This window comes from Haliotis rufescens, unplaced genomic scaffold (assembly GCF_023055435.1).
Source record: "Haliotis rufescens isolate VD_foot unplaced genomic scaffold, xgHalRufe1.0.p SCAF_12, whole genome shotgun sequence".
In the NCBI taxonomy this organism is placed as follows: Eukaryota; Metazoa; Mollusca; class Gastropoda; order Lepetellida; family Haliotidae; genus Haliotis; species Haliotis rufescens.
The window spans coordinates 40,484,779-40,512,451 of record NW_025963802.1 but is presented as its reverse complement, the minus strand read 5'-3'; the positions used below and the strand labels follow the sequence as shown (position 1 = coordinate 40,512,451).

At 40.4% G+C, this 27,673-nt stretch overlaps 1 protein-coding gene across 1 annotated transcript; it reads right to left on the bottom strand.

Moving 5' to 3' along the window:
* Positions 1–1,076: 1,076 nt before the first annotated feature.
* LOC124115854 (myeloperoxidase-like) lies at positions 1,077–23,455 on the bottom strand. The gene is made up of 14 exons (XM_046477004.2): positions 23,352–23,455; positions 22,371–22,579; positions 16,253–16,382; positions 11,884–12,089; positions 10,994–11,182; positions 9,512–9,566; positions 8,770–8,876; positions 7,463–7,564; positions 5,230–5,319; positions 4,655–4,815; positions 3,922–4,475; positions 2,604–2,773; positions 1,929–2,028; positions 1,077–1,782 (listed from the first exon to the last, which is right to left on the bottom strand). Exons 2-14 carry the CDS (start codon positions 22,570–22,572, stop codon positions 1,410–1,412), a joined length of 2,439 nt encoding a protein of 812 aa, XP_046332960.2. The 5' UTR covers positions 22,573–22,579; positions 23,352–23,455; the 3' UTR covers positions 1,077–1,409.
* Between the last annotated feature and the right edge of the window lie 4,218 nt (positions 23,456–27,673).

Here is a 27,673-nt window from a genome sequence, read left to right as displayed (position 1 = left end):
TAGTTACGGGTTACAGTAATACAGCAACGATAGTTACGGGTTACAGTAATACAGCAACGATAGTTACGGGTTACAAAAATACAGCAACGATAGTTATGGGTTACAGTAATACAGCAACGATAGTTACGGATTACAGTAATACAGCAACGATAGTTACGGGTTACAGTAATACAGCAACGATAGTTACGGGTTACAGTAATACAGCAACGATAGTTACAGGTTACATTAAATACAGCAACGATAATTACGGGTTACAGTAATACAGCAACGATAGTTACGGGTTACAGTAATACAGCAACGATAGTTACGGGTTACAGTAATAGAGCAACGATAGTTACGAGTTACAATAATACAGCAACGATAGTTACGGGTTACAGTAATACAGCAACGATAGTTACGGGTTACAGTAATGCAACAACGATAGTTACGGGTTACAGTAATACAGCAACGATAGTTACGGGTTACAATAATACAGCAACGATAGTTACGGGTTACAGTAATACAGCAACGATAGTTACGGGTTACAGTAATGCAACAACGATAGTTACGAGTTACAGTAACACAGCAACGATAGTTACGGGTTACAGTAATACAACAACGATAGCTACGGGTTACAGTAATACAGCAACGATAGTTACGGGTTACAGTAATACAGCAACGATAGTTACGGGTTACAGTGATACAGCAACGATAGTTACGGGTTACAGTGATACAACAACGATAGCTACGGGTTACAGTAATACAGCAACGATAGTTACGGGTTACAGTAATACAGCAACGATAGTTACGGGTTACAGTGATACAGCAACGATAGTTACGGGTTACAGTGATACAGCATGAGCGAGCGAGATTGCCTTTACGCCGCTTTTAACAATACTCCAGCAATCTCACGGCGGGGGAAACCAGAAATGGGCTTTACACATTGTACCCATGTCGGGAATCGAACCCGGTTTTTCGGCGTGACGAGCGAACGTTTTAACCACAAGGCTACCCGATCGCGACCGCCCCCCATTCAGCATGATATGACAGGGAACCAACCCAATATTATAGTTTCTTAACATACAATGCCACAACTCTTCTGTCAAGCATTTTTTATTCATAACACTGAGGAGGCCAAAGGCCATGAACATTATTTCCATTTAGTATAATGTGGACATTTGACAGCATTACGGAAAGGAAAGTGCAGAGATCAAGTTTGTTGGACGAAAAGTGAACATGGACAGCGATTTCGTATGACTACCCTGACATCGGCTATAATTAATGGGTATATTTGCAAAAATTACACAGTACACATGATGATCAAGCATAGTATAAAGTGACAAATTGTTTCCGTTTGTCAACAGGTAATGGACAAAGAAGTAACACGTGATACTCAATAACTTATGTTACTAAAAGTGTACAGCTTGAAATTAGTTCCTTGAAATTACCTCTTGAGCAGCAGCAGCAGCACGCTCAACGGGCTCAGCACGCTCAACGGGCTCAGCACGCTCAACGGGCTCAGCACGCTCAACAGGCTCAGCACGCTCAACAGACTCAGCACGCTCAACAGGCTCATGAAGAAACTTAGCATCCATTTGCAAGTCATAATACTTCGGCCACCAACACCCGATGACACATCCACAGCTACGACTCTGAGAGGTCTGACCAGTGCAGTCACAGGTCTTGCATGAGCGACTTCTCCTCTGTTTGCCGGAGTAGCATCTTCCCCAGGACGTCCAGGTGCTCCAGGTGCCTGTTCTCCAGTGGTTGAGGTTAATTTTATCCAAAGAACCGCATGAAACCCTGGAATTAATAAAATACCTTATCATAAGTGTGGATGGGAATTTCTGCTGTATACGTGTTTATGGTAATTGCAAGTGAAAATTCACATTGTTTTAGATTGTTATGCATTTATTTTTTATAAACGCAAAGTGTTGAATACTACTTACCGAGATCTCTTGATAAAAGCGTTCTTCTGGATCATGAAGGTGTCCGTATTGTCACACACTACCCTGGACAGACTGGCTTTCCGGATCTCATTCAGCTGGTCTGATAATAAATCATAACAAGAAAGAAGTGAGCAAAGCTCACATACCCCCGTTATCCCCGCTGGTCAACAACAAATAGTAAATAGTTTGATAATAAATGAAATAGTACATATTTCTAACTGATTATAATTAACTTCAATGTTTTAAAAACTAAGATTGAGTTCCAGTGACAATAATTTGTACAACATGGTGGGAGACTTTGTTCCTAAACAGGGGATACATGGGTGTATACATTAAAATAACTGTTACTTTTTATTATTACATATGACGCAAAAGTAACATTACCAGTCAGTGTGTTTTGTTGGAGAGGATATTTTTTCGACCACTGCTTATAAGGCATACACATTTTCTTTCTTTGACAGGTGACCATGGCCATATTTTTACAACACCTATTCATATGTCATATAGCGAACTGTTAGCTTTTCTGGAAAACCTGATGTATGTATATATAGACATGTATTTAAACTCTCCATTCTGTAACGTATAATCGAACATATCATCATTCTACAAATGTTTGAGTTTATTGCAATTGGAGACCACTGACTGACCCAAAATCATGGTAAAATTATCACTCACTCGGAGTAAATTTCACATATGCGTTGTTTTCTTCAAACCAGAATCGGTCTCCTTCCTTCAGGGCCTGGAACTGCTTCCCCAGGAGACAGGTAAATGTCGGTCCCAGAAGTCCTCCTGGAACAGGCTTCTCAGACAGAGCCCCAGGAAACAGGTCAATGTCGTCGATGTGTCTGGAAAGAGCCATGTAACTATGGATCGGTGTGATTCAGGGTGTTGGCGCAGTGGATGATAGCGTGTACAGAAAGAACACATTCTCCCTCTGTTGTACTTGTCACCACTAGTCGAATAACCAGTCTAGTCACGGTCTAGTGACCTCACCACTGCCTCACTGAAATTTTCCGGCTTCCGTCACCATTCGGCAAAGTCCGGCGGTCATCGTTGTCTTGAGTGTTTTGGCATTCCTTGCTAGAGAATAAGTGAGCCGTATATTTCATTCTCTTTTGACTTAATGGCACCATTTTATCACCTACTGATTTGACATATGCTATCACACATATGTTTTCTACCTTATTCATGCATTGACATTGTTTTTCTTACTTTGATTTTCACACGGAAGCGGGGTTATCCAGTACTTCTAGATATTTCTCATGTATTATGATAATTTTTTCCACCTCTATAATTGTACATGAGTGGTTGTAAATCTTTAGGGGTACCAGTGGATAGCTTATGTTGAGCGCTATATGTTGGTACATCTTCGATATGGATATATGTAGCAGCTTGTTTGTTATTCGGTTTTTACTATGTTAACAAACGCACTTGTTTAAAGTCCCCCAGACTATTGATTTTTTCCCGGCTGACCAGAAGAGGATGACCTCTTCGACGTCCGCGCCCAAGTAATAAACCCTTGTCAAAATCATCTGTCTTTACCCCCAGGCTTCAATAAGGCCGATTACTGGTCGACTTGCTACTGGGTGGTCATTCGAAACTCTGCTTTCGTTGGTAAGTTGAGGGCGGTTTTGATCTAGTACTGACTTACTCTGGTTGTACTGAGCTAAACGTATGAGCTGGGATTTTTCATACTACGTTTTCTGGTAATCCGTGGATGACCAACCTTCCCGTGATTGTCAAGGTTTTAGGGAAGTTTAGAATTTCCCTTCCCAGTCAAAGTGGCCGAGTCGTTAGTCTATTAGGCAAGTTAGATTCGAACTGATATTTATAAACAGTAAGCGGTATTTGCACTTCAGTATCCATTATTGTCATATTAGAATCAAAGGAAGTAGTTGTTAAGAAGTACAGCTAAATGTACATGAACAATTACATATACTTTACTACCTGATTCAATAGAATATATTTTCTTCTGTAAAGGGACCGCACTCACTTATACACTTTCTTCAAAAGGTTCGCTGTAGTTGTTGTGTGTGTCGTGCAGGCCAGGCCGGAGAAGGGTGTAGCTGTTGGAAGGTCACAGTACTTCCTCCACTTGGTGTAAGACGGAAGCCCGTGGTCTCTTCCTCTCTGGATGTTGAGAGCTGCCAGGTCCAGACTATTTCCGTTACTGTCAGCAAACAACTTGTCCGTGACCTCCTGCGTCAGTTTGTGTTCTGCATTCTGAACTCCGTCCTGAACCAACCCTCTACAGTAATGGTCCACCTTTCTGTTGTTGACGTTCAGAATGAGATCCGTGTTGCCGAAGGTCTTGCTTAGTTCGTCCTTGCCGAGATAGCTATATGAAGAGCTGTAGCTAGCTAAGTGGCTGTGGATCATAGAGTGTCCCATTCTGAAAGCCGCCGTTGCGAAGGCGTTCCTGATGCTGGCGTCGGTCGTAGTGTTGTATACGTTGGCGTAAGTGCTCCCAGATCCAATTGGCAGGCCATACTTGGTCATGGCTTCTTCTCCCATGATAATAGGCAAGTATTCGTCATACGTGATTTTCTGAAATCCCGAGGATATTATATTTACATTCATTCACAGTAGACACACATAACATGATTATTTGCAATCATATGTGCATTTCAGACAGACAGACAGTTTATTTAGTAATTGTGCATTTCTTTTCTCTGTCGATATTGATTAAAAAAACACTTTTATTAAGAAAAATAGAATATTGGTACCTGTATGATAGCGCTCACGATCTTCCTGGCCTCCTGGAAAGTGCTCTCATCGCTCCAATGGCAGTTGAGGGCTTTTAGTTTTTTAGCTATGCGGTTGTGTTCTCTTGTGAAGATCGTGTGCATGCTCTGAAGAGTTGGGTTTTCATTCACTCGATGGTCACCTTAAAAATAAATATTAACGGTTTCTTAAGGCCCAAAATCAATAATGTTTCTGGTCTTTTAATTTGACGCGTATAGTTTTCATCCTTACCCTGTCAATTTCAAGCCGATATTTTTGTGTTCAAACAGACACTCTCGAGCAAGTACTTTCGCACATATGGACAGTCCGATCAGAGATTCGCGTGTCGAATTTGCGCTGCAAAGTAGGCAAAGACAGATATTTTCGAAGTCTTTCAAAGTTTTCAACCAACCAATTTGTTACAGTCCACAGTCTCATGGATTGTCACATCCCATTTGCTGCCAGTATTTCGCAAACCAAAGACAAGATATATAGATACGTCATTGGCCAAACTCAACAAGATCAGGAAAAAATACTTTTCATGCAGGTGTTTGAAGATGCTACACGCTCTTCCTACCTCCGAGGAAACAGTAGCTTTGGCTATTTGTTGTGGTACAACTAGGCTCCGAATCGCTAGGCAAGTGAGTCGATTTCATCTTCAGCTGACCTGAAACGAGGTGCAATGTACTGAAAACAAATATTAGCTCATTTCCTATTTCAACTTTACCACCAAAGATTTCCTATTGTAACATTTAGAGAATGGGCAACTTTTTCACGAACACCTGGTGTCGTCACTGATTTTCGGCATCCGTTCATATAATTGAATTTCAATTTACGCCCAATGAAACCTTTTTCGTCAAATAAATAGAGACTGAATATACTCTGGCCTTGACATTTACTAGAAACTGTTTCCAGTAGGTCTCACTGTAAATTATCACTTGTGCTTCATGATTTCAGGTAAGTCTACGCCCTATTGTTTCATTGGTTTGATGGCTCAACTGTCGTCACTTCATCTTATTCTCTCATATAATGAAGGTGACATCATCAACTGTTCATGGCGTAGCTGGAAGCCGTGATTTCGCCTCAACAACAGATTATATGAGCTGATGACAATATCCCAAACAATTCAATCTGGAATTATTGATACTTTGACACTTCTGAATTCGAATCATCTAAATTGGCGAAGGTGTCTTTTTCTGTTTGCAGTTTGCATTATTTACGTTTAAGACGAAAATAATACCATTAACGAAAGCTTCACTTGGGAACATGTAATCAATTAGGAATATTTTACGGGAATTGGAAATATACTCTTCAAAAAGAAAAACGCAAAGCCAGATTGTGTGAGGTAGGAAAATATATTTATACGAGGAACCTTAAAAGATATTGAGCAAAAAGCTTGTGGAGAGAACACTTGGTGATTGTAGTCATCTCAGTTATCGGTACATAGGAAAAGTCCAAGGTGAAGGTCAGCTACTATATAGCGCCTATGTCTCCCGTTGGAATCGATAGCAGCCTGACAACTCCTGCCCATTGAAGAGACGAGTATGCGAATCACAGCATTGGAAATGGTATCCCACTCGACCTGCAGCGTAAAAGCCAACAGCTGCAACGTCTTGGATTGTGGTTTACGTCGGCGTTGCCGCCTATCCGATTCATCCCACAGGTTCAAATTCTGGGATCTGGAGGGCCAGAGGAGAACATTAACGTTGTTGTGTAGACAGGCTCTTGTGATCCGTGCTGTATGCTTTGTGCTGCTGGAATACACCGTTGCCGTTGGCTGCAAGTGGGAGGACGCGTGCACATGGTAGGAGAATTCCGTTGATGTATCGTTGAGCTGTAAGAGTTCCCTGGATATGGACCAAACCTGTCCTGTCATAATGAGAGATAGCCGCCCACATCATAACGCTACCTCCACAAACCTGTCCATTTCCATACGCAGTTTCCGGCACAACGTTTCCCCCGACGTCTGTCTCTTTCATACCCTCGACGGGGTTCGTTGCTGAACATGACATCTGTCCATCGCAGTTGACGCCATACCCTGTGTTGACGACACTAATGCAGTCGTTGTTGACGATGTTGTCGACTCAATATGACGGGTCGAACAGGACGACTTGCGCGTACACCTGCTGCTCTTAAACGGTTTCGTACGGTCTGGTCAGAGATTCTGCGTTGTTCAGGTATTTTGGATGCTGTTGAGGTGGCTGTGGTCGTCCTTTCACGTAGGTGGCGCAGTCGGATGTAGCATCTTGGGCGGCGGTGGTTACTCTTGGTCGTCCCGACCTTGGCCGATCCCGTGTTGATCCATGCTGTTGAAACCGATTTCATAGCCGTGTAATGGGGCTGGGTGCTACATTGAAAACCCTGGCTACAGCTGATCGGGATTACCCTGCCTGAAGCGGCCAGTGACGTTGTTTCTTTGCACGTCTGTTAATCTTGGCATGTTGTTGAACAGTTACTGTTCGACTGACGCAGATGAAAGACAACCCCAAACCCTGCACTTTAATATCGTTCATAGTGCTGCTGCACGCGCAGTGCGTGAAGCTCCATGGTCCTTTTGTTAATGCACCGGGTGCGTTTTTCCGCAACGTACGTGTTTCCCGACTAATGGTTTGCATGTTCTTGTTATGATCATTTTGATACGGGAAATTTGTCACTGACACTATAACACATTAGACCCCTTCATTTTGCACCTCTTGGTCCGCAACGTTTGTTTATATGACCCAAAATATCCGCTTTGCGTTTCTTTCTTTTTTTTAAGAGCATATTAATTAGTCCTCTGACTGAATTCATCGTTCATGTGTTTCCCCTACCGTCAACAAATGTCCGTAGCTTGTTCTGTTCCTCCTGTGACGACCCGTACACCTGTGAGGCGTCTATGTAGGCTGTGATCTGGTTCAGCTGTTCCACGGGAGCTGGAACAAGCGTATCTTGTCATTGGAATATGTGTTACTACACCACACAGTGCATGGACAAGTTGTCTCATGCGGCACAACACGCTATGAAGAGTTGCCTTATCAATGTGTAAACTTGACTTTTCCTGGACATGATCGAGTTCGCGAACATGAAGAGTATTTAGTTAGATGACAGCTTAATAAGGCCACGAGGCTTTGCGGAATATCCTTGTTTTATAATAACCAACAACAAGAGAAACGGTGTTGACAGAGCATCGATCATTATCATGATGGTATTCGAACCCATGACCAGCTGGGCCGACACGACTATAGGACTGTGTAGTGGCTCAGACGAGTAAACCCCTTCATCTCCAAAGCAATTCTGTTACCACGATTTATTTAACGTTATATCCCCATTCCACTAGGCGACGCTCTTCTGCTCTCTACGCGCTCTGAGGGAGCGGTATAGGTCTCCTCATTCTTCGGTTATCTAGGAGCACTTACGATATGATACGATCAGATAGCGCTCCTGTTGCGATTCAATAGCGATCTACGCGATCCGATAACGACTAGAAGACCCTTGAGCGTAACAAAACAACTCAAAATGTGGCGATCTTGCACGATCAGTACCGCTCCTTTTGCGATCAAGGGCGATCAGGATGCGATCCAATGGTGCTCTATTTGCGCTCCGATGGCGATTATTGCGATCTTATGCGCTCTGTTCCGATCCGAGAATGATATATGCGACGTATGGAGGTCCATTAGCACTCAATTAGCGCTCTGTGGGCGCGATCGCCGAATCTTTGGTCCGAACCTATAAAATCTCGTAGCGTTCTGAGGCGCTCATTAGTTCTACGCTTGGCAGCTGAGGGGTAGGTCTTAGTCTTATATTACGTGGCGATCGGCGGCCCTCTGAGCTGATACGATAGCGCTCTTAATACGACCTTGGCGATCAAGTAGCGCTCTGATTACGACCATGGCGCTCCGATGCCGATCAAGTAGCGATCTGGCGGCATTCTGGGCAGAGCACAACGGATCTTTGTGCAGGGAAGCCGACAGGCGGCGATCTTTACTATTATTGAGATCAGTTAGAGATCAGATAGCGATCCATTAACGCTTTTGGAGATCTGAGCGCTCTATGTGGCGATCTATGGCAATTTGAAAGAGCGCCGCTTAGTGGAATAGGGGTATGGTGACCTACAAAATATTGCTGTGTGCCATATTACCTGCTTGGCAATGTTCGTTCTCTACTTGAACCGAGCGCACGAAATTCATGCAGGTGGACTTAAAGTGTCGATCTGGTTGTGGAATGACGATGGGGAAACACTGGCGGCTGAAAAGATTCAAATCCTTATGCTACATCGTGACACTTCGGCTCAGTTGTGTAGGAAATGTCAGTAAAGTTAGCATTAAAACTTTCCCAATTCGTGCTAAGTTGTAATTTGTGTATTTCGCTGGGAAACTTGGGATAACACTTTCTTAGTAAAGTACAGATTCTCGATTCTCTTTACTAAGAAAGTGTTATCCCAAATATAACATTTGTTACATTTGACCACTTTCTAAATGACATTGTGTGTTCATAGCTTTCGGCCATGGGAGCGGTGCCAATTTACACTTGTCAGAGGGGTACTCAACGTACGTGATCTAGACTACCAGTTGTCGGAATTCATTTTTGTGGAAGCCTCGGAGGCTGATTGCGTTAACATTTGTTACACACTAGATACTATTTCCAATGACACCATATGCAATAATAATGTGTTCTAATAAAACAAATGTCGTTGATCATGAAGGCCAACAATACCATACTATACCTATTCTGGTATTCTGTACCATGTTCTTCAACGGTTTAAGGATTTATACCGAAACTTTATCGCCTTTACAGTTTTAAAGAAGTTGTTATCTATAAATTGTGTCTTCTTTAATATCATTTGAAATGTAAACAAAGACAATGTAATGTAATTTGCCCACCTGAATGGTCGTGGTTGAAAACAGCATCCAACATTTAAAGAACGGCCATACGGACCTGCAACGATTTATTATCTTGTTTATCACACATGCTTATGATATTCTTGAAACAATACAATGGACTCTAGATCTGGTTTAAGAAGCGATTTCTTCTGTGCGGCGTCAGGCAATAAATACCTGCAATTTTATGAAAATTGTATGAATAGTGAGACATGCCTACCCTTTTCGCAAAAACCTGTTGTCATCACTGATTTTCAGTGGTCCATTCTTATAATTTCGACAGTTATTTTGTCCGTAAGCCAAATGGAATCTGTTTCAGCAGACAATCTAGGCAGGTTATTCTCTTGTAATGTTTATATTCAAGGAAACCATTATGGAAATGGCTTGTCCGGTCTGTATTATTATTTACAGATAAAATTAAAAATGCAGCAAAGATGGTTTGGGTGATTCTGGCAGAGTCAGGCTGGTTAGACACATCATCAGCTCAGGGCCCTTGCCCCCTCTACACGCAGCCCAGACAGCAAATGGGACTTCTCCCAGGAAGCGCTGCCTAGTCAAAACCACCCAGAACAGTTCAGACAATGTGAAGACCCCCCAACACTGTAGCCTTCTGTATTACCCAGATTGTCAGAAGGGCTGTATTCCTGGTAGTAAACCCGGATACTCCCCCAATGTCAGTCAACAGATTGAGAGGTACCCAACTTAAGGCACCGAGAACAATGGGGAGTCGGATAATTTGGTACTTCGGATGCCAGCGTGACATTTCGTACGCGAGGCCTGCACATTTGCCATGTTTTTCTTGTCAATCACATTTGTGTCAAAAGGGACAGAAAATTAAATAATATAAATTATTTCATTGAATTTATCATAAAGGAAAAGATGACGCCGTATAGGGCCTATTTCAAAGAAATTTGTATTTATCATTTTCTGTGACGCCCTCTACATATCCCGGGTCGTACCATGGATGGACCTCTGTACCAAAACCATAGGCATTGCGACCACAGAAATAAAATTATCGAGGCACTCCATCATGTCGCTTAAGACACTGTGCTTGTTCCAAAGCTGGGCATCCACTGCCAACGTGTTGGAAAGTCTCATTAAATTCATTGCATAATCTACATTTCATATTTACATTTGGAAGCAAAATCACATATTGACGGTTTTGAGTGGGAAGTGACAGAAAGTCTTCTGTTTCACTTTTCAGGCCACCCGACTTCATCCAAGCGAAGGACTCTGCAGGGTCGCTTAGCTTCTCAACAGACTGCACATCAATAGTCAGAAACATGCAGCAATGAAAAGTATTTCTAAAAGTATTGTATAAATCCTTTTAAAAAGAAGTTCAATAAATAAGGATGTATATGTTATTGTAGCGTTCGGAAATGAAGAAAACAAAATGTGGAAAAATAGTTTCCCAAAAGCGTTTTCTGTTACCTCCAGACAGTTGCTGCGATTGAGTGCTGGAGTGCAACATGAGGTCTTACCTACCATTGAGCTGCTGTGTTGGTGTGCTGGTGATGTCGTGATCCAGGAACTGACCCCACTGCATCAACATGTGGGTGTAGTAGGCGTGGCGGTCAGCGTCTGTTGACGGGGTGTGGACAGTCGTGCTGACCAGGCGGGCACTGGGTAACTTTGAGGACGACCCATGGGATTTTTCTCGTGGGGAAGATATATCTAAAACAGATTCCCGATTAATGAAACCGATACAAAGAACCGAATGATGAGATGAAAAGGACCTTGGCATCCCAAATATGCATCGTGCTAGGTAATGCGTGGCATTGTGCATACCCTGCAAGGTGATAATGGGTTTTAAATCCACGATAATAGTTTTCTGGCACGCCAAATGGGCACACCTTTGCAAATAGCATTACGCATGCGTCACCACTCGCCCCTTTCCGTCACCTGCAAGAAGACTCGTCCCCCTATCGATGAATGTTGTGTGCGAAAATACGACAAACCAATCAGAAAGCGCGTATGATTTCAAGTTCTTCGTCAAAGAATCCCTCAGAAATAATTTTTAATTTTACATATGTCTTGCATCTAAAAATATACCCAAGACACAGTTAAATGTGTTCAGTCATACTGTATAATTCCGCATGTCCCGCTGTGCTTTAAATTGCATCTGAAATATATAAAATATATGGGGAAAATGTGTGAACCATTACGCAACGAGTTGACAATTGTTTTACGTATGCCCGTTTGCGCAAAGACGGAACCCGGTCGCAAAAATGGCCATGAGAGGGGCACGAGTCGCTATTCGGCATGTCCCGGAATAACACGAGTTGGTCACGAATGAGCATTACGGTGCCTTAGACGACTGAGCCATCTTTACCCAAATTTATATTCGAAATAAATTGTGATGTGAACACATTTACGGTCATCATAAGCGGGATCCAGCCATCGCCTCATTGGAATGAATGCCTTGCCCCAGGTTGTATGCTCGAGGTTGTTGCAGGAACCATCAGCTGTCCGGTAGGGGGAGGAGGTTTCGCACGGTTTATCAAGACTGGAAGCGCACCTGAGCTCTGGACCGAAACCTTTCTTCAACACCAAGGGTATTTCCTCCTGTGATACATTCGCTCTGCAATAGTAGACCATGTAACAATTCATGTCCACGAATTACTTGGACATATAAGGCTGCAGTAAACAGACTTTTTGTTATCACAGCTTATTATCGGTGGAGGGAACGATACTGATACATATCATTGATGTGTACAATCTTGGTGAAACAAACGACCACGGGTATTGTTTTGTTTGGTTGTTTGTTTGTTGTTTAACGCCGCACTCAGCAATATTCCAGCTCTATGACGGCTGTTTGTAAATAATAGCGTCTGGACCAGACAATCCAATGATTGACATCATGATCAGGAGCATCGACCCACGAAGTTTGGATACATGACATGCATCAACCAAGTCAGCGAACCTGACCAACCGGTCCCGTTAGTCGCCTCGTATGACAAGCATGGTCGCTTTTTGCGGCAAGCATGGGTTGCTGAAGACCTTTTCTAACCCGGATCATAATGGGTGTACTATTGGTCTGACACTCCAAAGTTAACAATTCAAAATGACGTCAGTCAGGTAGACGTCAAGGAAACACGTAGCTTAGGACATCTCAGTTTCATGGCACGTAGCTAATAATATCCCAGTTTCATGGCACGTATCTAATCATATATCAGTTTCATGGAACGGACCGACTTATTTCCCAGTTTCGTGGTACGTTCCTAATGATTTCCCAGTTTCATGACACGTACCTAATGATATCTCAGTTTCATGGCAAGTAGCATAATGTATAGCAGTTTCATGGCGTGTAGCTAATGATATCACAGCTTCATGGCACGTAGCTAATGATATCACAATTTCATGGCACGTACCTAATGATATCACAGTTTCATGGCACGTAGCTAATGATATCACGTGTCCCTCGCCGTGATATAGATAGAATATTGCGAAAAACGGTGTTAAACCATACTCACTCACGTCATGCTGGAATATTGCTAAAAGCGGCGTAAAACCTTATTCACACACTCACTCACTCAATCCCACTTTATATACAACGCAACGCAAAAATTATGATTAAATGTTATGCCGGCTTTCTTCATTCATTACATTATACATATGTAAAAAGGTTAGGTGCCATTCATGTTGAATATTGCATACACGCCCAACGTCTTTTTATCTACATATATCTACATGTGGCAGTGACCTCATTCTGAAACATATTTGAGGTTCCACTGATACCGCAAGGGAAACTGTCATAATAGCACTGTTCCTACAGATAGTCGCACGGCTTTAATCACATATGATGCAAGGAGGCAGAAAGCGCAATTAAGACGGGAGTCATGTAACTATTTCCATTGAATAATTACAAAAACAGTGAGAAAACCCTTGCCATAATCATAGGAAATCTGCTAAATGTATGATTCTCCTTAAAGTGTCAATCTGCTAAAAGTATGATTCAGATAAAAGTATGATTCTGCTAAAAGTGTGATTCTGCTAAAAGTGTGATTCTCCTAAAAGTATGATTCTGCTAAAACTGTGATTCTGCTTAAAATGTGATTCTCATAAAAGTGTGATTCTGCTTAAAGTTTAATTCTCCTAAAAGTGTGATTCTGCTTAAAGTGTGAATCTGCTAAAAGTGTGATTCTGCTAAAAGTATGATTCTGCTAAATGTATGATTCTCCTAAAAGTGTCAATCTGCTAAAAGTATGATTCAGACAAAAGTATGATTCTGCTAAAAGTGTGATTCTGCTAAAAGTGTGATTCTCCTAAAAGTATGGTTCTGCAAAAGCTGTGATTTTGCTTAAAGTGTGATTCTCCTAAAAGTGTGATTCTGCTAAAAGTGTGATTCTGCTAAAAGTATGATTCTGCTAAAAGTATGATTCTCCTAAAAGTATGATTCTGCTAAAAGTGTGATTCTGCTAAAAGTGTGATTCTGCTAAAAGTATGATTCAGATAAAAGTGTGATTCTGCTTAAAGTGTGAATCTGCTAAATGTGTGATTCTGCTTGAAGTGTGATTCTGCTTGAAGTGTGATTCTGCTAAAAGTGTGATTCTGCTAAAAGTAGGATTCTGCTAAAAGTAGGATTCTGCTAAAAGTGTGATTCTGCTAAAAGTATGATTCTGCTAGAAGTGTGATTCTGCTAAAAGAATGATTCTGCTAAAAGTGTGATTCTCCTAAAAGTGTGATTCTGCTGAAAGTGTGAATCTGCTAAAAGTGTGATTCTGTTAAAAGTAGGATTCTGCTAAAAGTAGGATTCTCCTAAAAGTAGCATTCTGCTTTAAAGTGTGAATCTGCTAAAAGTATGATTCAGATGAAAGTGTGAATCTGCTAAATGTGTGATTCTGCTTGAAGTGTGATTCTCCTGACAGTGTGATTCTGCTAAAAGTGTGATTCTGCTATAAGTAGGATTCTGCTAAAAGTGTGATTCTGCTAAAAGTGTGATTCTGCTAAAAGTATGATTCTGCTAACAGTGTGATTCTGCTAAAAGAATGATTCTGCTAAAAGTGTGATTCTGCTAAAAGTGTGATTCTGTTAAAAGTATGATTCTGCTAAAAGTATGATTCTCCTAAAAGTGTGATTCGGCTAAAAGTGTGATTCTGCTAAAAGTATGATTCTCCTAAAACTACGATCTACTAAAAGTTTGATTCTCCTAAAAGTGTGATTCTGCTAAAAGTATGATTCTGCTAAAAGTATGATTTTGCTAAAAGAAGGTTTCTCCTAAAAGTATGATTCTGCTAAAAGTATGATCCTGCTAAAAGTGTCATTCTCCTAAAAGTGTGATTCTGCTAAATGTATGATTCTCCTAAAAGTATAATCCTAAAAGTGTGATTCTGCTTAAAGTGTGATTCTGCTTAGAGTGTGATTCTGCTTAAAGTGTGATTCTGCTAAGAGTGTGATTCTGCTTAAAGTAGGATTCTACTAAAAGTATACTTCTGCTAAAAATGTGATTCTCCTAAAAGTGTGATTCTGCTGAAAGTGTGAATCTGCTAAAAGTGTGATTCTGTTAAAAGTAGGATTCTGCTAAAAGTAGGATTCTCCTAAAAGTAGCATTCTGCTTTAAAGTGTGAATCTGCTAAAAGTGTGATTCTGCTAAAAGTGTGAATCTGCTAAAAGTATTATTCAGATAAAAGTGTGATTCTGCTTAAAGTATGAATCTGTTAAATGTGTGATTCTATTAAAAGTATGATTCTGCTAAGAGTATGATTCTGCTAAAAGTGTGATTCAGATAAAAGTGTGATTCTGCTAAAAGTGTGAATCTGCTAAGAGTGTGATTTTCCTAAAAGTGTGATTCTGCTTAAAGTGTGATTCTGTTAAAAGTATGATTCTGCTAAAAGTATGATTCTGCTAAAAGTATGATTCTAGTATAAGTATGATTCTGTTAAAAGTGTGATTCTCCTCAAAGTGTGAATCAAAAGTATGATTCTGCTAAATGTGTAATTCTGCTTAAAGTGTGGTTCTACTTAAAGTATGATTCTCCTAAAAAGTATGATTCTGCTAAAAGTGTGATTCTCGTAACAGTGTGATTCTGCGAAAGTTATGATTCTGCTAAATGTGTGATTCTCCTAAAAGTGTGATTCTTATAAAAGTATGATTCTGCTAAAAGTGCGATTCTGCTTAAAGTGTGATTCTCCTAAAAGTGTGAATCTGCTTAAAGTGTGTTTCTTCTAAAAGTATGATTCTGCTAAAAGTGTGATTCAGATAAAAGTATGATTCTGCAAAAAGTGTGATTCTGCTAAAAGTATGATTCTCCTAAAAGTATGATTCTGCTAAAAGTGTGATTCTCGTAACAGTGTGATTCTGCGAAAAGTATGATTCTGCTAAAAGTATGATTCTGCTAAATGTGTGATTCTACTAAAAGTGTGATTCTCCTAAAAGTATGATTCTGCTAAAGGTGTGATTCTCCTAGAAGTGTGATTCTGCTTAAAGTGTGATTCTGCTAAGAGTGTGATTCTGCTAAAAGTGTGATTCTCCTAAAAGTGTGATTCTGCTTAAAGTGCCAATCTGCTAAAAGTGTGAATCTGCTAAAAGTGTGATTCTTCTAAAAGTGATTCTGTTGCTTTTATTTGATTATTTCACCGAGAAAGCAACGGGATTTCATTGGATCAATGGGTTTTAAGATATCATGTCCAGTGATGAATACACGCGTTGTTTCGGTTTATGAATCGAAGCGCCCTATACTTTTAAAGATATTTTAGTTGTCTAACTACATGGTTTTAAATGGTATAAATTCGGAAGCATGCTTACGCCTGCAGCAACTGTGTAACTTCTAGGACATTGATGCGATGGTTGTTTCCCTTTGTTATACTCTCAGGTGCTGTGAATGTGAACTTGTTGAGCTGGTCCGTTGTAGAGCCAGGTTCTGAAGCAGATCGGTCTGTGGAGAGAAATATTCATGAATCATGGTATTTGGAGTGAGTGAGTGAGTATGGTTTTACGCCACTTTTAGCAATATTCCAGCAATATCACGACGTGGGACACCAGAAATGGGCTTCACACTTTGTACCCATGTCGGGAATCGAACCCGGGTCTTCGGCGTGATGAGCGAACGCTTTAACCACTAGGCTACCCCAGCGCCCCAATGCTATTTGGAAGAAGCAGTGAACACTTTCAGGTGTCAGGCCATTTCTTTAAATTATTCAAACAGCCATATAAACATCTGTATAAAGTTCACAAAACGGTACAGAGTAGCAATATTTTATTTAATCTGACAGGCCGCCTCCGTGGTCTAATGGTAGAGCGGCCGCCCGGAGATCGGAAGGTCCGGGGTTCGATCCCCAGCCGCGTCATACCAAAAGACGTTAAACGATGGTACTTGTTGTTACCCTGTCTGGCGCTCGGCATTTAGGGGCTAAAACAAGGACTGGTCGGCTCGGAGTCAGTATACTGTGTCTGAGTGGGGTATTCATGTTAAACTGCGGCATGGTATCTCAGTGTGCTAGCACTATAAATCGGCATCAGTCCGGACTAGTACAAGCAGCCAAACACACACATACACATAAGTGAAATAATCTGGGACGCGACGTTAAACCCAATTTCACCTCACCTCACCTTTAATCTAATAAGTTGTTGATCCTAACGATTTAATGTACTGTAAATGAATTATTCTCTTTTTAAAAAGTTTGGTTTCACCTTTTAAAATGACCTTTATAAAATCATCAATTGTCACGGCGTTTCATACGTTTGCAATGAAAAGAACAAGCACTACACGAAGGAACAGTAATAATCCACTGTGACAAACATTCGAAATATACCTATCACTTGCCGAAAATTTGCACATATTAACAAGGGTCTTGAAATAAAAGAATATTCACGTCACTATGCACATGTACAGCAGAAGTGTACAAGTGTTTGCATTTTCTAACGTTTGCAATAATCGTATATACTGTACATGTAAGTAACTGATTTCAAAACCATTGAAACATTACATTATCGGGTTTAGATTTATAATGTTTCAAACGCACCTACATTTTCGGTGATAGGTGGACGGTTGACTGCAATATTGGCAACAATTAACATCTATTTCAATCAGCATCTCTAACTGTGTGCGGGTATCCCATGTGTACGCTTGGTGGATTTTCGGTTTGATTTTGTAAATCAATCTGCCCTTTTTACCTGTGCCCCATACTTCTGGGGCTGTGGGGGCTTTGATTTTACTTTTTAGATGTTTAGTTTACTAAAGGAAAAAGGCTCTACCCTCGATTTGTCAAGAGCTAGCTTCGCCAGTGTATCTGACTTTTCATTTCCATGAATGCCTCATCATTCTATACACAGATCAGCGAATATTTTAAACAAAGAAAAGTCTCACAACCAAGAAAAATGAGTGAGTGAATGAGTTGGGTTTAACGCCGCTTTTAACAGTATTCCAGTTATATCACGGTGTGTCAGCTTAATGTGGGAGGAAAGCCCGGAGTGATGCAGGTCTCAGACGTTTACCACTTCGGTGAAACCCACGAGCACGGGTATGGTGCTGACAAACCTAGAAACATAATCGGGGCGAACCGGGATTCGAACCCACAATCAGAGGTTTCTGGGGTGCCCAAGGGATGCAACCGCGGCGCCTTAGGCGACTGGGCCCCCTGTGCCCCCAAGAAAAATGAGACGGGACCGCGAATAAACCCCACTAAAGAAATAGCATGTTTCCGAACATTGTTTTCTCACCAAATAGAAAATTCATACATTTTGTTTAATTGTGGTTAGTTGGTTGTTTTACGCCGCACTCAGCAATATTCCATTTATATGACGGCGGTCTGTAAATAATGGAGTCTGCACCAGACAATCCAGGGATTGATATCATGAGCATCGATCCACGCAATCGGGATCAATGACATGCTTCAGACAGCGAGCCTGACCACCCGATCTCTCTTACAACAAGCAAAGTCGCCTTTTAATTGTAAATAGGAGAAAGTCTGAGGGTTAAATAAGGTGAAGGTGGGTTCTATTTGTTTTGGACGTGTGCAGCCGATCATGGTCGTGAACGGAGCCTTGCTTGTCAGTGTGCAAACAGAGGTTCGGACTTGTTCGATCTTGCGTGTAATTCTTTAGGACTAGAGATAATTTATGGAGCCTCTTTTTACACAGTCTCCGCTGTATTTTCGTTTCAGCCTTTGAAATTGACAGACAGGACTAAAGTCAAAATTAACCCTATTTACGCGCCGCTTTTAGATATTTTGACTACGACGTTTGCATTGACGATGTTACGATCTGCAGTGGTCAACCTACACATGTGCCTTGCACTTAATAAATGGCTAAGAGTGCGTGTCATGTCAAGGTTTTGAATATTGTGAATGCGAAATGTATGGGGGAACACTCCTCACACCTGCATGTGCATTGAGATTATGGTTTGCTATGCTGATCGTTTCTATGTAATCAAATAACTATACAGTTGCGTTATGAACAAAGATCGCTTGTACAAACGTTTACAGACTGAATTTTATATTGTGTCTCAAAGAAAAATAGAGAAGGAGAGAAATAAGTGAGTCTAGACAGCGTTACCATAAAACGGGGCGTGGTATGCATTCGTGCATTAGTTTTGAAAATAATTTCATAACCCTTTGTATCCAATATTGTATCCAGTCATAAATTTAAATGATAAGATTTCAAAGGCACATTCACTGAAAGATCAGGGCTACAATATTTTGATCTGGTGTCAATTCTTTACCTGAAAACAAATTTGAATTTTTTTTTGTGACGATGACATTTCCATTGCCAACGACGTCTCGAATGAAATTGAACGGGGCTTCTTTTGCTAGATGAAATTAGCGTATCCAAACGGCACCCAACCTTTTTTTCTCTCCCCACCACTGAATGCACAATACATAAAATATCAATCGCAGTGCTATCGACGCTGTAGTCGTATTATAACTTTGAACATATATCCAGAATTCAGATGGTACATGCAGGTCGTGATAACCGTTACTTGGTCCCCTTGCTTCGCCTTGGTATTGTTATTACCGTTAATGACGCGATTTCCTCAGATTGAGGTTTTTAAATTGGCTAGGTTCTGAGTCTATTACATATCCGTTTCGTAAACTTCGCAAATGACGTTACCTTATATTACGGCGTTTTCACTACTTACTATTTAATACTTGGAGCAATAAAGTAAAAGTGTTTCAGTAAGACCTAGAATTGCTGAACTTGAAATTGAAACACAACACAATGACGCTAACGTTACGGGATCCATATCCACAGCTCAAAACCCAAAACACATTCAGTTCGCCTGCCTGACGGTCTGTCAGTATTCACTGTTGAATTGGAGGCAATTCATCATGCACTCAAACTCATATCAGTCTCACTAAGTGCACTTCAAGCCACCACCTACTCCCTTTAGTAAAATAGAGATCAAAATCAATATCAAAACCTCTATAGCCCAAAGTTGGCAAGCCCAGTGGGACGCAAGTAAGATCTGCAGATGGACATACAAAATTCAACCCAAGATCCAACAAATGCCAAACTCATACTCAGATGACAAGAACGTTGACATTGCCATCTCTCGCCTCAGACTAGGTGGTTACAAAAAGCACTATGACAAGGTTTGTTCATCTTGCAATCTGGCTGAATCTATTGCTCACTAAGTCAAGACCATGACCCTGGCCGGGCTCGGTTAAAACAGGAACTGCAGTTAGATCTGTCGTAGATCTCCTAAAGCCAAGAAATGCAATAGCGTCCAAACTAACTCTATTTCTGAGAGATGGACATCTACTCGAACGTATATAAACAGAGCAGCCAAAGATAAAAATGAAAATATATCAATATACGAAAAGAGAAATCATATCAATACAAAAACAGAAATTATGTGAATACCAAACACAATAAATATATGTACCCTTCTCACCAACATGAGTCCCAAAGAGGGACAGGACGGCTGAAATTGTTAAGGCAGAATGCGACCTCTTAAACACTTAAAGCAACAACAATGACAGGCAATACCATGATCAGGTATGGCGAATGCAATATATATAGTTAGTTATGATTCCTCTCTATCCTTCATGGTGGTAGATGAGCGCATCATGCAGGCTTCAAATAATCGATGAACAGAAAGAAGAAAGGCTGCGTGCACTTGAGGTGCACAGACAGAGGACACTGCTAATTATGGATAATTTGCTGTTGAAACTTGGTCCAACTTCACTTTGATACAATGAGGACATCAATGTTCAGAGAACCACCTCCAGCTCCAGATGGACTAACGCAAGCTGGTTGTGGCAGTGGATCAGGGTCTTAGACACGAGAATGACACAGTTTTGAACAATGAGAGAGTGACGGAGTGAGTATTGTTTTACGCCGCTTTGAGTAATGTTCAAGCAATATCACGGCCGGGGACAACAGAAATGGGCTTCACAAATTGTACCCATGAATCGAAGGGAATCCAACCCACCACAAATACTGCTGCTTAGTGTCGCCTACAATGTACGTCAAAGTTTTCATTACACCTGATAAGCCGTTGAGCGGCGATATATCTTGAAAGGAATTTTGACAAGCACAAATGTCTTGACTCTGTTTTTGTATATATTTATAGTGAGTGAGTGAGTGAGTTCGGTTTAACGCCGCTTTTAACAGTATTCCAGTTATATAACGGCGTGTCAGCTTAATGTGGGAGGAAAGCCCGAAGTGATGCAGGTCTCAGACGTTTACCACTTCGGTGAAACCCACGAGCCCGGGTATGGTGCTGACAAACCTAGAAACATAATCGGGACGAACCGAGATTCGAACCCACAATCATAGGTTTCTGGTGTGCCCGAGTGACGCAACTCTGCACAGCGAATCGGGCCACCCGTGCCCCCGTATATATTTATATACCATTTGGAGTCTCATGAATGTGTGCATTCCAAACCTTCCCAAACTAGGCACACATGTATATATAACCAAATTATATGGAAAAGTACTTGGATATGTGTGCATTTACATTGTACATTAATTCCATCACAGTTCCAAAACGGCGGGAAATGAACTCTTTCGTGTCGTGCAAGTTTCTTACTCTTTGTGTGAAGAGTATTAGAAACGCTGCGATAGTTATATATTGGAAGTTTAATAAATATTCTTCCATGAATTTGGAATTTACTAGATTCAGATTGGTCAATCAGAGGCTATTTAATCACAATAAACTTCTCTGATTGGAACAGCTGGTTTGACGCCCGCATCACCTCGGAAGCTAATATTCATAGAATAGTACCATCTTCAGTCATTGTCGTTAGGCATATTTAAATAATTATATCTACAATTACAGGCTACAAAATGCACATATGCGGTTACTATAATATTCAAAGGATGTGTGGCAATATATTTCGTGCAGAAAACACGATAGAAATCTACAAAGTATGTATGTATGTATGTATGTATGAAATTAGAGTTGAAACTTGATAACAACTAATGTGACAAGGCTATCCGAGTACTTCACAATATCTTGTGGGCGAGCATGTTTTCATGTGTGTATTTGTACAGATGCTTATGAAATAGTCGGAATCGTACAATGTTTTTTGACGTTTTTATTTATTCATAGAATGTTTTTCATTATTTTTTCTCCAATACCCCATTGGACAATGTAAGGTTGGGAAGGATCTTAAAAAGATCTTAATGCATTGATAGTTCGTATGATGTTACAGGAAAGTGACCTTAATGAACTGTGTCACTTCCCACTCACTATTGCCCTGATATTATCACTCACTCACTCAACAAATATCTCAGGAGGCATCACATGGCAATTGTAACTAATAACACAATCAACGGTTTTACAGACCACGGCCTGAAACTGATGTATAAAGGTGACACCTCTTGTAGACCTGACATTCATTCGACCTAAAGCTCTCAGTTTCGTGATACACGACAAAAGATGTCAACCTACTATTTCACCCTGTAAAGTATACCTTACCTAATACCGCAAAGGCACTTTCTTGACTCCGTTCTTCCTCAAGCTGAACTCTGGCCTGAGTAGCAGCCGCTTCCAGTTGTTGTGAACTGAGACTGATTCGCCCAATGTTGTCGCTGAGGTCTAGAGAGGCCAATGCTGCATCAGTTTTAGCCACCATCAGCAGCAGAATCAGCTGCGAACCAAGGGCTGCCCGCTTCAGCATTGTAGTTCTACATAATTACAATAGAAGACCTTTTACACTTAAAGTAGATGCTAGTGACACGATTCTCAAAATATAATACGGCTTCCTGGTACGAATGCATTTTTTTACATATAACTGTATCCACTATATATAATAATCCATGCTTTTATCTGATGTACAGAGTCCTATATCTATCAGGCATAATTGTATGGTTTGTTTCCCAACAACATTTTGCATATATGGGTGTACATTCTCATAAATTTGAATGATGCATACGTGGTCGATAAGCTCCTACAAACTCCTGCCAATTACCTATTCATAATGTTTACATAAAATGTCCTATCCTTGAAACCGAATAGCCCCTTGTGGATTCCTGGGTTAGACTTTGTCACCAGCAATCTGTGCTAGTCGTAAGAAGCGACCAAATATATGGATTGGTCAAGTTTGTTGACTTAAAAGCTTGGTTGATCGTGTGTCACAGCACCCGACGTGGATCGTTGCACATAATATCAATCACTGGATTATTTGGAGTGACGCGAACCAATTACTTAATAAGTTATGCAATAATAATGTAATAACAGCTATGTTTGACTTTCAAAATAGTTGTCAAGCCTTTTAAGGTCTACCTGTATGACAGATATATTATCACAAGCACAGTATTATCTATTACTGGAAATACGAATATTCTGCTTAGCGGCATGTAGGCGAAACATTACCATTAACAATCTATTAATTACCCCTGTTGTAAACAAGTAAAATGCATGTACACTAACGCAGATTCACTCCTCGGTAATACTTACCTCAGACAGATCAACTCTTGTGCGTGTTGTCTCTGACAGTAGTCTTCTTTCAATGGCCTATGACTTGCGTTGTGGTGCTCTATATCTTGACGACCGTTGACGTTGACGATTCTCCCAGCGACAAATCAGCGAGAAGTACAAGTAAGCTGCAAACTACATACGTGGACAATGTGCGTCAAATGATTAAGGGACACGGAGATAGCTGGTACTCAAATATATAAGCTTACATCGAATATACCTCAATATGTCTTCAAGTTTCTCATTAGAGACAAAGCAATTGTTTCAGGATCTGTTGTTTCTGTAGGTTTGCCAAACTTCAAATGAAGTAAAATGTCCAATGACTTTATGCCCAATCCTCCGTCTACATAGAGAATGTACCGCCTCGACATTGCATCAACATACCTAGAAAAATAATCCTAGCGGACAAGGGCTTCAGACGACTGAGCCACCCGCCCACCTACCCCTAATTAACACATGCAGATCCGATAGAAAGATTACATTTGTTGACTAGTATGATATCTAAAATGCAAAGAACTATTTTCACGCTCGTAGTAAGGTGACGTCATATGGAGTGAAATAGTGACGTCATCTATTTGTTCTATGACGTTTCCGTTCTTGGGTAAGTGGGTCAGTGACATTCGTTGTGTGTTGAATGCCGATGTTGTTGTTAATTTTTTATTTCATAACAAATTCTGTCCATTATAGCTATGACAACGGAAAGGCTATTTATCAGGGCATTATCATTTGCAGAAGACCTCGGGCTTCTGCAAATGATAATGCCCTGAAAATAGCCATGCCCTTATGTTAGTCTGCAGCCTCCGGCAATGGTATCAGATGCAAACAGGTGAAGTATATATTTTTTTTACGATGAACTCAAAGCATATTGTTCAGTACGTGGTTGCATTTCTATGTCACAGACAGCGTTAGAGACCCTTTCGCAATATATAATGTGGATATCTGTGTTTGATCTTACAACAAGACTTGCGAAGTGACGATGTGACTCTTCCCTTCTGATACATCTACGTAAATCTACGATCAATTACTCAGTATATGAATTATAACATGAAACTAAACAGTTCATTTCATGTTTTAAATTACGCTTGTCTTAACCCACTTATACTTAGTAACCATTACAAACCGATAGTGTTCGTCAAACCGGATCTACATTACATGGTGTAGTATATATTTACGAAAAGAAACATTCACAACTGTGAAGATCAAACATCTGAAGGATGACGAAACTCGTGTAAACACAATAAACTTTCATGTTTAATCATGCCCTGTGATTTATATTAGTTTAAATTGAGAAACAACTTCCTGAATTGTCTCTCTACGGTTCCAATTTCTACCAATACATGTTGATGCATATACCTCACTTTGTTTATGCCTAGCTCAGACATTGTCAAACCAGGAAGTTAGATAATTTTACAAAAACATTTAGGTCAACGGAATCTAATGTTACTATGTTTGCACATGCCGGCGTCTTGCTGTATGTACGATGTGGTGTTTTATTATGTACGTTTGCATGTCTGGTTATTGTCTAATTCAATATATTGTGTAACGGCTATAATATTGAATGTGTAACGGCTATTTTATTGAATGTGTACAGATGTGTTCACATTGACTGGTAGAAGGGCGTAGACGTCTTGTGTCTTTTGTCTTGTGTATTATATATGTGCATGGGCATGTCCTTACCCTTTGTGAATGTGTGGGGAGTAGGGGTGGAGGGGAGAGGGAGAGGGTGTATTTCACACTCTTTACCCTCGACCAGCTCGTGTTCTTCATTTCTCAGAAAAACCTAATTGTTCTGGGAATAGGTATTCGTGTTATTTATTCTCTGTAAATGGATAAATGCTGTTTCGCACGAAATGAAAAGTTCATTTGTTGCTGGGTGGGGGCAGGATTATAGATGTGTCTTAACAGATTTGTTATTTCTTCTCCAACTTATCAAGATCCTTGTGCTGTGTTGAATTGTTGATAAGTCTAACATATTTGTTATTTCTTGTCAAACACTGTAGAAGAGAGACATTAAATGGTTGATAGAGTGAGACAAAGGGAGAGAGAGAGCGAGAGAGAAAGAGGGTGAGAATGTGAGAGAGAGAAAAAAAGAGAGAGAGAAAGTCAGAGAGGGAAATAGAAAGATAGAGTGGGAGAGAGGTTGTTTAAAAAAGGAGAGAAATGCATTGGATAAACATGTGTTTACAGAAGTTTTTTAGTGGTTCATTTACATAATATACATTTATTGTTGGTCCTGCCATATACTAGTATATAGTTTCTTAATCTGTAACTATTTGCTCTGCATTGCCATATAACAGCAACTTTAAATCAAGAAGTATGTTATGAACTTATAATTTAAACAAATATGGTACTACATATTACATAATGTACAATTTGTCTTGATCTCTCCACCAACATTTGGATATTACTTATACTTTAAAAAAATATAATATGAGAGACTAAATTAAAAAAATTAATACGCATGCCGTCAAGCGTGACAACGGTGTAAGAATCTACATCGAAACGTCGTTTTTGTTGTTATCCAAAACGTTGCACGTTCTACTTAGTCTTTTACTTCTAGACTCCCAATTAAACAGTTAAAACATGCTATTCTCTTGTTAATATAAAAACACCTTTCGTCTGTGTGTTACAGCACAATCAATAGAATAAACAATTGTATTAAATCATAAAACACACGTTTTTTATGTCGATTCTGCTGCTTGTTTACGCCTGTGCATTTGTTTATATACTATTATCGTGCAGATTTCGTTGCTGAGTATTTTTTTTTTATTAAACGTTAATTAACATAGGTTAAAATAATTATGCCCAAACAAATCTATTTATCAACTCAATGTGTGATGAAAGCTGGTATAAATATTGTCATTTTGGGTAGAATCACCCAATTTTGTTCTTGCTGTAGAGGTGATGTTGTACGTGTATCTGGGGCGTACGTCTCTGCGATGTAACAAAGTCAACTTTCTGAAAACCTGCATGTTTTTTTTATAAATTCAGCCATACATATCTGTCATTATATGCACAATTTAGTAAAAACATGTAATTTGAGAAAACTCAATATTCTCGTAAGAAACGGCATGAGGTTAAGTTGTTTTCATGATCACATGGTTCATTAGTTAAATCTATACAGTTGGTCGTGTGTATCCATGGGTGTACATATTTGACCCGTGAAGATCCGGGGTAGAAAATGTCTTCAGCAACCCATGCTTGCCGTAAAAGGCGACTGTGCTTGTCGTAAGACGCGACTAACGGGATCGGGTGGTCAGGCTCGCTGACTTGGAAGATGCATGTCATCGATCCCAATTGCGTGGATCGATGCTCATGATATCAATCACTGCATTGTCTGGTCCAGACTCGGTTATTTACAGACCGCCGTCATATAGCTGGAATATTGCTGAGTGCGGCGTAAAACAACAAACCAACCAATCAACCAACTTATTTGACACCAGGTGGAGTGTGCTGAAAGAGGGAAAGCGGCCCGTCAACACATTACATTTAAGAAGCCTTTCAAAATCTGATGCTTGTCTATGTATTGGACCAGCCTGGTACACATCTCAGAGACAGGAACAAGTGTTGTGAGTTGTTGGTTAAAATATTTATCATTAACATGCTAAAGCTATTACAGCGGTTTTGAATGCGTGAAGTTCTGTCAACGTAATACGTTGTGTGGTTGTTTATCCGGGTATCGAATACCCAGTACACAATAACATTATAAGAAAACGGCAGTCGTGTTTTTCTGCTTTCATTGGCTAGAGTAGATCCCGGAACCATTCACATCGTTAAACTTCAGTGATTCACTAAGGCTTTTCGTATCGCCTGCCGTTCTGCTTATGTAAAAGAAAAAAACCTCCCCCACTGAGCGCGGCATCATGGACATTAAATCGATCTGGTTCACCTTTTGTAGTTTAGATTATACACTAAGTTTATTGAAATGCGTCTTTTTTTCAGTGTTGTGGAGACACGGGTGACTTAGTGCTCATGGATCTGCATTCACTGGTCCTAATTTTCTGCCTTGTTCTAGACATTGTAATTAAACAACATGAAGGAAGCTAGTAATTGGAATAATCTGCTAAAAAACTGCTAAATTAATGTACACGCGTCTTTCAAGAAGCAGACAAAGACACAAGTGTTGGTTAAAATTTCAGAATAAAATTTGCTGGGACTGCCAATTTGCCGACACTTGATCCCCTTTCATAAAGCCTGTCGGGTCTCGTCCCACTTTAATATAGCCTGTCGGACCTCGTCCCCCTTTCATTTAGCCTGGCGGGCCTCGTCCCCCTTTAATATAGCATGGTGGGCCTCGTCCCTCT

Bases quoted from the DNA above. Each gene is read 5' to 3' on its own strand.
- LOC124115854 (XM_046477004.2), bottom strand. From the start codon at position 22,572: ATGCTGAAGCGGGCAGCCCTTGGTTCGCAGCTGATTCTGCTGCTGATG. The intron at 4,816-5,229 runs GTAGGAAGAGCG...TTTATTTTTAAG, and splicing joins AAGCTACTGTTTCCTCGGAG to GTGACCATCGAGTGAATGAA. The intron at 4,476-4,654 runs GTACCAATATTC...TCGGGATTTCAG, and splicing joins TCGTGAGCGCTATCATACAG to AAAATCACGTATGACGAATA.